The 13,577-nt window shown below is 42.1% G+C and overlaps 1 protein-coding gene across 1 annotated transcript; it reads left to right on the plus strand.

Moving 5' to 3' along the window:
• Positions 1-5,200: 5,200 nt before the first annotated feature.
• Positions 5,201-12,804, plus strand: LOC121545812 (E3 ubiquitin-protein ligase MARCHF9). Its single transcript, XM_041856650.2, has 4 exons — positions 5,201-7,027; positions 9,928-10,083; positions 10,730-10,922; positions 11,258-12,804. The coding sequence occupies exons 1-4, from the start codon at positions 6,704-6,706 to the stop codon at positions 11,584-11,586; spliced, it is 1,002 nt and encodes a 333-aa protein (XP_041712584.1). The 5' UTR covers positions 5,201-6,703; the 3' UTR covers positions 11,587-12,804.
• Positions 12,805-13,577: the final 773 nt, after the last annotated feature.

Genomic DNA, 13,577 nt, shown 5'->3' on the forward strand with positions numbered 1-13,577 from the left:
AGTTGACGTGTACCTATGATGAAAATTACAGGCCTCTCTCATCTTTTTAAGTGGGAGAACTTGCACAATTGATGGCTGACTAAATATATTTTTTCCCCACTGTATACTTCAGTATACCATAGTAACATCTGACAAAAATATCTCATAACACTGAAGCAGCAAACTTTGTGAAGACCAATATGTGTGTCATTCTCAAAACCTTTGACCACGACTGTACAGTTGAAGTCGAAAGTTTACATACACCTTAGCCAAATACATTTAAACTCTGTTTTTCACAATTCCTGACATTTAATCCTAGTAAAATGTCCCTGTTTTAGGTCAGTTAGGATCACCACTTTATTTTAAGAATGTGAAATGTCAGATTAATAGTAGAGAGAATGATTTATTTCAGCTTTTATTTCTTTCATCACATTCCCAGTGGGTCAGACATTTACATACACTCAATTAGTATTTGGTAGCATTGCCTTTAAATTGTTTAACTTGGGTCAAATGTTTCGGGTAGCCTTCCACAAGCTTCCCACAATAAGTTGGGTGAATTTTTGCCCATTCCTCCTGACAGAGCTGGTGTAGCTGAGTCAGGTTTGTAGGCCTCCTTGCTCGCAAATGCTTTTTCAGTTCTGCCACACATTTTCTATAGGATTGAGGTCAGGGCTTTGTGATGACCACTCCAATACCTTGACTTTGTTGTCCTTAAGCCATTTTGCCACAACTTTGGAAGTATGCTTGAGGTCATTGTCCATTTGGAAGACCCATTTGCGACCAAGCTTTAACTTCCTGACTGATGTCTTGAGATGTTGCTTCAATATATCCACATAATTTTCCTTCCTCATGATGCCATCTATTTTGTGAAGTGCACCAGTCCCTCCTGCAGCAAAGCACCCCCACAGCATGATGCTGCCACCCCAGTGCTTCACGGTTGGGATGGTGTTCTTCGGCTTGCAAGCATCCCCCTTTTTCCTCCAAACATAACGATGTCATTATGGCCAAACAGTCCTATTTTTGTTTCATCAGACCAGAGGACATTTCTCCAAAAAGTACGATCTTTGTCCCCATGTGCAGTTGCAAAACGTAGTCTGTCTTTTTTAATGGCGGTTTTGGAGCAGTGGCTTCTTCCTTGCTGAGCGGCCTTTAAAGTTATGTCGATATAGGACTTGTTTTAATGTGGATATAGATACTTTTGTACCTGTTTCCTCCAGCATCTTCACAAGGTCCTTTGCTGTTGTTCTGGGATTGATTTGCACTTTTCGCACCAAAGTACGTTTGTCTCTAAGCTGTTTAAAGGCACAGTGAACTTAGTGTATGTAAACTTCTGACCCACTGGAAATGTGATACAGTGAAATTATCTGTTTGTAAACAATTGTTGGAAAAATTACTTGTGTCATGCACAAAGTAGATGTCCTAACCGACTTGCCAAAACCATAGTTTGTTAACAAGAAATGTGTGGAGTGGTTGAAAAACGAGTTTTAATGACTCCAACCTAAGTGTATGTAAACTTCCGACTTCAACTGTATACACCTGTTCTGAAAGGCCCCAGAGTCTGCAACACCACTAAGCAAGGGGCACCACCAAGCAAGCGGCACCATGAAGACCAAGGAGCTCTCCAAACAGGTCAGGGACAAAGTTGTGGAGAAGTACAGATCAGGGTTGGGTTATAAAAAAATATCCGAAACGTTGAACATCCCACAGAGCACCATTCAATCTATTATAAAAAAATTGAAAGAATATGGTACCACAACAAATCTGCCAAGAGAGGGCCGCCCACCAAAACTCACGGACCAGGCAAGGAAGCATTAATCAGAGAGGCAACAAAGAGACCAAAGATAACCCTGAAGGAGCAAAAAAGCTCCACAGTGGAGATTGGAGTATCTGTCCATAGGACCACTTTAAGCCGTACACTCCACAGAGCTGGGCTTTACAGAAGAGTGGCCAGAAAAAAGCCATTGCTTAAAGAAAACAATAAGCAAACACGTTTGGTGTTCTTCAAAAGGCATGTGGGTGTCACGACTTCCGCCAAGGCTGCCTCCCCTCCTTGTTTGGGCAGGTTCCGGCGTTCGTCGTCACCGGCTTACTAGCCACTGCCGCTCCATATATCATCATTCCATTTGTCTTGTCTTGTCAATTACACACACCTGGTTCATATCCCCTCATTAGTCAGTGTATAAGTGTTCCCTCTGGCCCCTTGTCCTTGTGGGTGATTGTTATTTGTGAGTTGAGTGTAGCTCGGTTGAGCTACCTGTACCTTGTATTTCCGGGGCTATTGTTCCCTGTGTGCCTGTATTTTGTTGACGCTACCCAGTGTAACTGTTTTCTACGGAATAAACTCTGTATTCAGTGATTTACCCTCCTGCGCCTGACTCCTTCAAATCACACTCTCACAGTGGGAGACTCCCCAAACATATCTGGTCAGATTAGACTAAAATTGAGCTTTTTGGCCATCAAGGAAAACGCTATGTCTGGCGCAAACCCAACACCTCTCATCACCCCGAGAACACCATCCATGTTTTTCATCGGCAGGGACTGGGAAACTGGTCAGAATTGAAGGAATGATGGATGGCGCTAAATACAGGGAAGTTCTTGAGGGAAACCTGTTTCAGTCTTCCAGAGATTTGAGACTGGGACGGAGGTTCACCTGCCAGCAGGACAATGACCCTAACCATACTGCTAAAGAAACACTTGAGTGGTTTAAGGGGAAACATTTACATGTCTTGGAATGGCTTAGGCAAAGCCCAGACCTCAATCCAATTGAGAATCTGTGGTATGACTTAAAGATTGCTGTACACCAGCGGAGCCCATCCAACTTGAAGGAGCTGGAGCAGTTTTGCCTTGAAGAATGGGCAAAGATCCCAGTGGCTAGACATGCCAAGCTTATAGAGACATACCCCAAGAGACTTGCAGCTGTAATTGCTGCAAAAGGTGGATCTACAAAGTATTGACTTTGGGGGGTGAATAGTTATACACGCTCAAGTTTTCAGTTTTTTTGTCTAATTTCTTGTTTGTTTCACAACAAAACATATTTTGCATCTTCAAAGTGGTAGGCATGTTGTGTAAATCAAATGATACAAACCCCCAAAAAATCTATTTTAATTCCAGGTTGTAAGGCAACAAAATAGGAAAAATACCAAGGGGGTTGAATACTTTTGCAAGCCACTGTACTTTAGTTCCAAAAATAAGGGGTTAAATATTAGTAATTAAATGAAATTTAAAAAATCCTGATCTATCTTATATCTCTCATATTCTGATTAATTTTTTGACTATCTGTTTTCCCATGTATGGATATGTTATTCAACGCATTTCTATGGGCTAATAGCAGTACGACGAATTTCAATGTTTAATCAAATAATACAACATTTAAAACGTGATACTTACAGGGGTCCTAAAACTCTAAATCAAATCGCTAAATGATCCTTTGTATGACCTTCTTAAAACAATTGCATATGTTAGCTTAGTAGAAACCCAGCTCCGGGCCCTTAGACCTTAGGGGTAATATTTCTTTCATAATTGAACGTTACATTGCAACCACAGGTCATCAATACCCACATAGAATGTTGTTTGGAAAAAGTAACTGATATTTCTCTATTATACTGAGCTCTTCACATAACAGGAGGAAGGGAAAATGTTGTCAATAAAACCATAGAAATAGAATGACAAGAATGCATTTCTGACTATTTCTATGGATGCAACCATGAGACAAGACAATGATGTGTCTGGATATAGATGTACATTCCTCTCACTGTAACGGTGCAGCCAGGGCCAACAGGAGGGGAAATCATTGTCATCCGTTCAGTAAGAGGAGAGAAACAGGTCAGTGAGCCTATCAATAATGTAACAGACCGACTGGTGGGTGGGTGGATGCATGTTGTTAGTGCTCATAAAGAGAAAAAAGCCCTGCCCTGCTACGTCTGAAACTGGCAGTATGGGAGATGATATACTGTTGTTATCATAATTCCTCCATTACAGTAAGAATGGTGGTGGGTGTATGTTAGGGCTCATAAAGACAGCCCTGCCCTGCTATGCCTAGCAGCATGGGAGAGAGTAAGGATATCTTGTGATCACATTATTCTATTACAGTATGAATCACATCCCGTACACTCATTAGTAAGAATGATCATGTCGGGGCAGGTGGTGAGAGTGGGGGTGGGGCAGGATGTTCATGAGTCACTGAAACTACTCCTCAGATTACCATAAGGGGTTTTCGTGTAGGAATACAGATAGCAAATATGACCGTTTATGGGGACTACACATAATAGCCTACCCATGGCACTGCATCTCAAACCAAGTTCCATGTCGAAAATTCCACAGGTACAGAGTATGTGTGAAAAATCAATTCCGATCAATCTAAGAGTAGACTGGGTTCTGTGCAGGGTAGCAGGGCATTGCTATGGGTTCAGAATGCTGAGTGTGGGGGCTGGCTAGTGGTCAAGGAACAGCCAATAATTCAGTGTGTGTGTGTGTGTCTATTTATGTGTGATTAAACTGACCTTACAACCCCAGCGTGTGATATAACCTAATTACCTTGTCGGGTGCACTCTGCGAAATGGCCCCGAGATAATTCCCTCTCAACAAGGAAGGAGCATGGACTTTCTCAGTGGTTTCTCAGTCACCATGACACTAGGAATTTCATGGACCTTATAGTAAACTAGTGATTGCTGGTGTATTAATCCATGCTTGACTTGGGCAGGAGCTCACCGGAGCTGAGTACCGGAACCTTACATGTTCTACTCCTTGAGCTCCTGTTCCTCTTATAGAATATTAGCTCAAAAGTATTGTGGAGTTCCTGCACCTAAATATAAACAGTACCGGCACCCAAAATGAGTACCGGCACCTATTTCAGTCCAAGTCAAGCACTGAGAGTGTCCTGATCGAAATAGACAGAGACCCCATAGATCAAATGTTGTTGATAATGTGGAGTGTAGAAACAGGTCAAAGAAAGAATGGTGGAAAAGAAAGGGTCAGTGAATTCGTAGGATCATGCACATGCATAAGAAAGAAAGAAAGAAAGAAAGAAAGAAAGAAAGAAAGAAAGAAAGAAAGAAAGAAAGAAAGAAAGAAAGAAAGAAAGAAAGAAAGAAAGAAAGAAAGAAAGAAAGAAAGAAAGAAAGAAAGAAAGAAAGAAAGAAAGAAAGAAAGAAAGAAAGAAAGAAGATGCTCAGGCGTCATCATGTCTACCGGGCGTGTAGTGCATGTGGCACTGTGACAGTACACGTCAATAGGCGAGATCTCACCTTGGACAGCGACAGCGTCGTCTGTCAATACAACAGCCGAACGGAATCTGCCCTCCCCATCCCTAACTACAGGGCTCCAGAGAGGGTGCATCCATATCATACAGCGGAGACAGACTAATGACTGTAGAAAAGAAAATGAGAAAATTATACCATTGTCATGCAGTTTTTCATTCCAGTAGGCTAGTATTCATTCCGGAAGTAGGTGCTGCGTTGGTTCACTATCAAAGTCGACCATTTCGAGGAGGAATCAGGCAGCACGAGCAGGCAGTAGGCTATCATCATCAACATCTGAGAGGTTAGGCTACAATATCAATGGCATTAGGCTACCGCTGTAATTGCCCTCTCGGATGTGTAGACTTCTCCATCCGTCTGTAATTAGAAGATTGCAGCAACTGTTGTTTTGAATTCTGGTCTGTTATTCGCAAATTTAGGTGCACCATATTTTCTACGCAAAGCTAGAAGACAGAAGAGAAATGCTGATATCGAATGAAGATGGGATGTATCGCTGTTTTGAGTGGATGTATTTACAGATATATTTAACATGCAAATTCACTGGATTGTAAATTGGATCCACTCTGTGTGGACGTCGGGTGGAATGGGGTGGACCATTCTTGATGGATCAATCCAAAACATATCAGAGGAGGAATAGAATAGAAAAGAAGAATCATGATCTGACGGTTGGGATGCTACTAAGGATAATTAAAAAGACGATATAATCACACGTCTACATCTAACTTCCATTATATCGTCTGTCTGCACCCTTTTGGATTATGCTTCTTGACAACAGTCCCAGATATGACTGTGGGAATGGAAATGGAATGTTGTTGTTTTTTTACACCTCTTTCTATTTTATGTCTCTCCATTGCTCACTCTTCCACTAGTCCACTCTGGCATGTCTTCTGCTTTGTGTAGCAAACATACATTTTTGCTGCAAACCCCAAATGCAATGTGCTAAATGACTAAAATGTAAATGTAATGTGTATAATTTAGATCGATAGTGCAGGCAATGGACGATATAGGCCTATCACGTATTTGTGGTGGTAGGGGTGGAGGAAGAATCTAGCTTGACAGCACTCGCAGAGTTGTTTGGTAATGAATATTGAGAGAGTGTATCGAGCCGCTCAAGAGGAAAATCTCTCATCTGCATTGTCTTAGAAACACATGCCATCAGAGAGACAACAACCAAGACATGGTCCTTTATTTCTTACCATTTGACAGCACATTTACAGTACAAGTTTTTTAAGCTCATCAGTGATGCTATTCAGAAAATGTTTAGGTAAAATCCCCTAAGTCATAGCATATGCAGCACAATAATTGGCTAAAGATAACAGGCGTATTATAATAATAATAATAATAATAATAATAATATTAATAATAATAATAACCCTTCTCCTAAATCAAAGGCATATCTTCTCTTTTCTAGAGACCACCTTATTTTCAAATAGGTTTCATTCCCTTCTGAATAATTCATGTAGCCAAACATGTTCAAATATAGGATCCGCATGTTTTTCAACGAACTGAAAGTACTGGTTTTTATGCGAGACGTTTCGAGACAGCCCGATAGATCCGACGCAGAGAGGCCGTCCAGCATGCGGGGTCTTGGGATGGGCGGCTGCGGCTGGCCTCCCTTTGTGGACTGCTCCTCCCGGGATGACGAGGAGGAATATTACGGGACGGAGCCTCGGCCTCGGAGCCTGGGCTTTGAGGAGAAGGACCCCAAACTGCAAGTGGGCCTGGATGCCGTGTCGCTCACAAGCACTGCAAGCAGCCTGCGCTGTCGTATCTGCTTCCAAGGCCCAGAGCAGGTACTGTCCCATATAGATACATACGCCTTCACGTTGTCCAGCTTTTCGCGCCACAACACAACACCGCTCAATTGGACCATTAGGCAATAGCCCTACGCTGTCCATGGTTCTGAGTGTTAGTGCGCATGTAGGACTATAGAAAACCTATATGGCTACATTTTGACCAGTTTCGATTTGGTGTGTTTACAAATTGATTTGGTTGAGAAAATACTGACAATTATAATTTTTCTTTGAGTACTCTATAGCCTACAACAATGTGGACTATAGCTTGACTGATGTCATGGTCCACGTGTGAACGTGAATAATAATTGGCCCAGGCTTGTTTGTGGGCCTATGAGCCAAGGAATGTATAGGCATGCAGAACAATGAACAGATCTTTGGTCCTCAGCCAAAACTTGACACAACAGATGTGCAGAACCTGTACAGCCTGGCTAAGCTTGTTAACCATGGCCTTGAGATAATGAGATATGGTGTAAGTGCCACTGGAGCACAGATGGAAATCACCACTTAATCACTTTGTAAGATTTTATGTTTGTCATAGTGTTATTACAGTATACAGTAGGTGCTACTTCATAGCATCTGTAAACTCAATGGGAGCTATGCAGAAATGAAAAACTATGAAAAGGAACAGAAATGTTGATCAGTTACCTGGCTCTGACCAGTTGTTCCACATGGTTTGGATCTCAGGCTAGTTTACCGGGCCTTCAGTGAATAGACTATGAGGCAAAGGTAAACACACACATTCAGAATATATTTTAATAGTAATTTAAAAGCAGCATCAATCTTCTTTAGATTGACATGATATTAACTTCTCTTTCAGCACTGCTTCCCTGCACCACTTCAACTTAATGATTACTTAGAAGATGAGCTATTATCTTAGACCCAGCCACTTTGTAATTTAATAGTTATTTCATTATTCAAGTGGGTCACAACAGGGGACAGTCATGTCCCTGTCAGTTGGGCAATTACTTCTACAAATATAATAACCTTGCTCTGTGGGACGCATGAAATATGATTCATAATTAAACAGCCTGTCAGAACCGTCAGGAGAGGAGGACTCCATGGCATGGCAATGGCATGTGCACCCATGATGGGTGCCATGATGGGTGGTCTGGGGTCTGAGGAGATTTAATAATAATAATAATAATAATAATAATAATAATATATGCCATTTAGCAGACGCCTTTATCCAAAGCGACATACATTTGCCCTTTCTAGTGATTCTATATATGTGTGCTCCATCATCAACCTTTCCACTAGACATGGTCTAGCTTCAGAATAGGCTGTGCCAGAGCCTCATATTTGGAATGTTAGCCAAATATGAGGCTCTGGGCAGTGCCAGGCAGCATTTGCTTCAGACTGGATGTGTGCCTGGATGGATGGATGTGTGGGTGGACACATTGGATTACTTTTAACTGGCTTGACATTTTGCTGTACAACAAATGTTTGTTTATGTTTTTATTCATTTCCTCATATACTGCTGACCTTCTCTGTGTAATCTTTATAAAGTCAGCTCAGTCATTGATGTGACATGTGGCTCCTCTCCCCCACTCAAATCGGTATGTTATTAGTCAATGAAAGTATCTCGTAATACCAAGGTTTAACAAGAAAACCTGGTGAAAATAAATGTTAAAAATAGTGTAATTGTAATACCCCTGTCAAAAAACATGCAACTAGTTATTTAGGGAGAAATACACATGGGTTAAATGAGTCACTCTCTACCAACTGAACCAAAATGAGAACATATTTTCTCCATTTGTGCTTAAAAATAATTTAAGCACAACTCCCTCCAGCCAAAGCTTACACCAATCTAATGGTTTTAAATCCATGACGGGAGTGTGCAAGTGGGAGAAGTCTCTGAATGCAGCCTGAGTTCCATCACATCTAACTAGATGGGATGTTTGCTGTAGGTACTGCAAACAATGAATAGGAAACTGCATTCAGAGGAATTACTAGGCTACTTTTTAACTCCAGCCCTTTTAGATGTGTATAATTAGACACATACATAACTGTAAACAGAATTCTACAATGCTCAACATTCTCTCTATTCCTCAAGAGTCAATCTGCTGAACGTTCTTCCCATCCCACCCATCCAGTTGAGAAGGGCAATGTTTGCTGTAGGTGCTGCAGTAGGGCCTGTATTGATTGAGTTCACTGAGAGTCTGTCTCTACACCCAAATGGCAACCCATCCCCTATATAGTGCACTACTTTTGACACAAGCCCCATGGGCCTAGTCAAAAGTAGTGCAACCTAAAGGGAATAGGTTGCCATTTGGGACGTGTTTTGTGTGAACGGTAGGGGTTGAATGGCTCACCTCCTGTTCACCTGCCTGCCCTTCAAATCTCTGTGCATCCCTGCCGATGTTGCCGGGCCCTAATTGGCTCGTTCTGGCCAATAGGCCAGCATCAAGCTGGGCACATGCATTGATCTACTAATGATTCCTAGACATGCATCATTTTAGCATTGAGTAATATAGTAGCCTCGACATTTAGCTACAGTACTGACGTTTTCACCACTTTTGATTTTCCATTTACTAAGGTGGAAATTGTGGAAGAGAAGGAAGACACTAATTAATAATGAATAGGTCATTCATAGTTGCTTTCCGACAGTTTCAAAATCTACAATAAGTGGGAGGATTGTGATGTTGTGTTAAGGTGCCCCACAACCTGTGTGGGCCCACCCATTGTCTTTTTACTGAGTGCGCCAGACAGACATACACCAAACCAGTAGCTTTGGAGAGACATTGAGGGCTATCTATAATCCAATATTGTTTCTTATTCCAAAATATTTCCAATTCAGAAATAACCCATAGTGTGTAATGCCACAGAACATTAACTTGAATGAGAACGTTTATTCTAGTCATTCTAATTGTACGGTTGGACTCTTCTCTCTCCTGCAGGGAGAGCTGCTGAGCCCGTGTCGCTGTAAGGGCTCTGTGCGCTGCACCCACCAGCCCTGCCTCATCCGCTGGATCAGCGAGAGAGGCTCCTGGAGCTGTGAGCTCTGCTACTTCAAGTACCATGTCCTGGCCATCAGCACCAAGAACCCACTGCAGGTATGTCTCGTCACTCCGTCCAACCCCTCATCCCCTAGGACTTATGCTCTGGCCAGAATCAGACCCTAGCCCTTAGGTACTTCATGCAATACAATACACTACTAGCTCCACCTTGCCCACTTTGGTGATTTTCCTCATATTACTTATACCTATCCAATCTTTTCTGATTTACACAAGTGTCTAGGGAGTAGGGTTCTGTCTCATTCACTCCAGTCATATGTGCATTGTGTACTAGGTCTACTCTCATCTTCCAAATCAGTGAAGGTTCTTCTATTATCCACAGCACACAGATCTTATCTCACAGGCAGTTTTCTGCTGATGCATCAATTTGAAACCATGCACAATACCGCTATCAGAGTATTATGCAGTGCTCTGCTCTGGTGCACCAGTCTAGGCGTTACAGTTACTCACTTTGCTAGAACAAATCTTGGGCACTCGCAATGATGAAAGTGTGAAAACTGGACTGCACCATATTGTGCTGACACATTTTCCTGTTGCGTCACTAAATCTGCACCAGAAATGGCATCCTATTCTTTGGGTCAGAGCCCATGAGGCCAAAAGTAGTGCACTAAATAGTGAATAGGGTACCATTTTACTGTCTCTTTCTTAATGTCCCTTTCTTGGCCCTCGTGTCTGTTCTGTTCAGTGGCAGGCCATCTCCCTGACGGTGATCGAGAAGGTTCAGATAGCTGCCATCATCCTGGGCTCCCTGTTCCTCATCGCCAGCATCTCCTGGCTCATCTGGTCGTCCCTCAGCCCCTCGGCCAAGTGGCAGCGCCAGGACCTGCTCTTCCAGATCTGCTATGGGATGTACGGCTTCATGGACATCGTGTGCATAGGTGAGGATAAATCACAGAAGATACACACACACACACACACATACATTAGCATGCACACACACGTGTAGGCGCGCACACACACACACACACTGTGAAGCTTTGTAGATTCTACCTGGTAAAAATGGTGCATTGCCAGACTCAAAACAGATGGTGCTGCTTACGTATCTGCACTGTGTGGTTATGCCAAATGTAGGTAGGTAATCTGTTAGCACTATAGTAAGTTGCTTTGTATGATAGATTTTGAGTATGATAAATACTCCAAGTATTTCATGCCTTAAAGATCATTTAATATCTTGCCTCTTCCTATCTCTGTAAAATCATCTCTCTCTTCCTAGGCCTTATAATCCACGAGGGCTCATCAGTATACCGAATATTCAAGCGATGGCAGGCCGTCAATCAACAATGGAAAGTATTGAACTATATAAAAGCCAATGACTTGGGGGACCCGTTGAGTAGCAGTAAGGGTGGGGGTCGGGGCTCACGGAGTAACCCCCATGGCTTGGGTAGTGGCAGCAGCAGGAGACCGAGCCGGAGGTTCAGGACTATTCTGGACCACCACTGTGGCTACACCATCCTGCATATTCTGAGCCAGCTACGGCCACACAACCCACGCATCGGCTCCTCGGCCAACCGGGAGGTGGTGATGAGGGTGACAACGGTATGAAACTGAGCGTGGAAGGGGTGGAAGGAAGGACTAAAGCAGGGTATTGGGCTTTTTTTTCGGTCTGGTCGGTTCTTTCAAGATTCTGTCAACTCCATTGAGGAACTCGATTTCAGTACCCAGCCCAAGGAAGGACACGTACAGACAAGACAATGTCTGGCCCTGCAGCCAAGCTACTATGATATTGTAACAACCCTTGCCTTGGTAGGCTCATTACGATCCCTCCCAAGTGGGTTAATCCTACTGGAGCAGCGGTTACGAGTTTGTCTATGGGCTGGGAGACCCGGGTTCGAGACAATGTGTTGGATGTTTGGAAACGTCCTGAAACAGCAACAGACCGCACATACTGAACTATGAGGATCTTTCCAGGAGTTTGTTAAAAAAGAGATGCACATGATTTGTAATAATTGAAGAATGGTTATTATAATCTATGTAAAACATGCAAACTGTCCAACAGGCTTTATAACAACGCAATCCAAGGGGACAATGGATATTTTTCGGTCCGAATTCAGGATGCACAAAGAAATGCATGTTTTGTCTTTTTTTCACCTGTGTTTTTTTTGGTACGGTTTCTTTTTTACTCATTTCGATTTTTATATGGGAGTATGATTTAAGGAGATACCTGAAACTCCTTATGCCACGGCAAGCATTTTCAATCAACTCTAAATAATAATAATAATAATAGTTCCGCAGTTCTGAAATATTGTTGTAGCTAATGATGATTAGGCTACAGACAGGAGAACAAAGAATACATCATATTACAACATACATCAAAGCTATCATATGAAAACTGCCCTTATTACTGCAAACAACCCAGGGATCAAGGGATAGTCTACAAAATGAAAATCATTAATTTATTAAGATTCAAATGACTCCTAGTCCTATCTTCTCTGCAATAAAGACATCTGTACATTTCACGGTGAATTTTGCATGGGTATATCATTTTTTATGCTGCATAATTATCACACAACATTTAAGCACTTATACAAATTTGCTCTATTCAGAATGGTGCTTGTCAGAATAAACACTTTTTATTCATCTGGTTTTATTGCACCAAACAGTTTTTATTTTTATTTTTTATCTGACTAATGGCAGTGTGTTATTTCAGCTAAAACAGAGATGACTGACTTGCTGCTGTGTGTTGATGATTCAGATTTGATAACAAGTAAACCATTGGATTAAAGATGGAGATCTGACGATCTCTTATTATTCACTGTCTCACTCCTGTGTCTTTGTTTTTCTTTTTACATATTTGTGCAGTAAAAATGGTTGGCTGATTATTTCATTGTGACTACTAGGCCTTCAAGAGAGATCTGCTTTACAATTAAATTGTTTTACTTTCATTTTTGATCAACACAATCACATAAGGTGGACATTTATGGACTTTGGAAGTTTGTCTTGTCTGTGTCAAAGGCCTGTTATTAAAATGTAATAAAATCTGATCTCTGCACTCTGCTACGGTATGGAAGGACACCAGGTTGTGTTGTGGGTAATTGTCGCCACCTAGAGAACTAATCACATTGTCTCTGGATAATGTATTACAGAACAGGTGCAATGAATGATGATGCTGTAGATGGCGCCCCAATGCCATACATTGTTGACTACCTCGACGGCTCCAGTCCTAGGACTCGGACAAAGTCAGCCAGGTAACCCGGTCACGTGATATAAATATTGCACAGTTATATCAAACGTTGCCCCCTCACCTTCAATGGCTCAAACACGAGGCGCTGTATGTTGCAACTGCAAACCTACTTTGAATTGAATGGACTGAACTGTAAAGATGGGTCGTTCGCGAACGAACGGATCTTTTTGGTGAACGTCGGGAATTTGGCTCCCTGATTTGCATACTGCTACCAAAGATGGTTTAGAAACTCTGAGCTGCTACTACTGCTTTTTGAGCTCCAGACAACGATGATCTGTAGATAAGGTATAAAAACGTTATCTGAAGATGGTAATTCCTCACTGCAGGAACAATTGGTAGTGAGGAGAGAGCC

This window comes from Coregonus clupeaformis, chromosome 30, assembly GCF_020615455.1.
Source record: "Coregonus clupeaformis isolate EN_2021a chromosome 30, ASM2061545v1, whole genome shotgun sequence".
NCBI classification, from domain to species: Eukaryota; Metazoa; Chordata; class Actinopteri; order Salmoniformes; family Salmonidae; genus Coregonus; species Coregonus clupeaformis.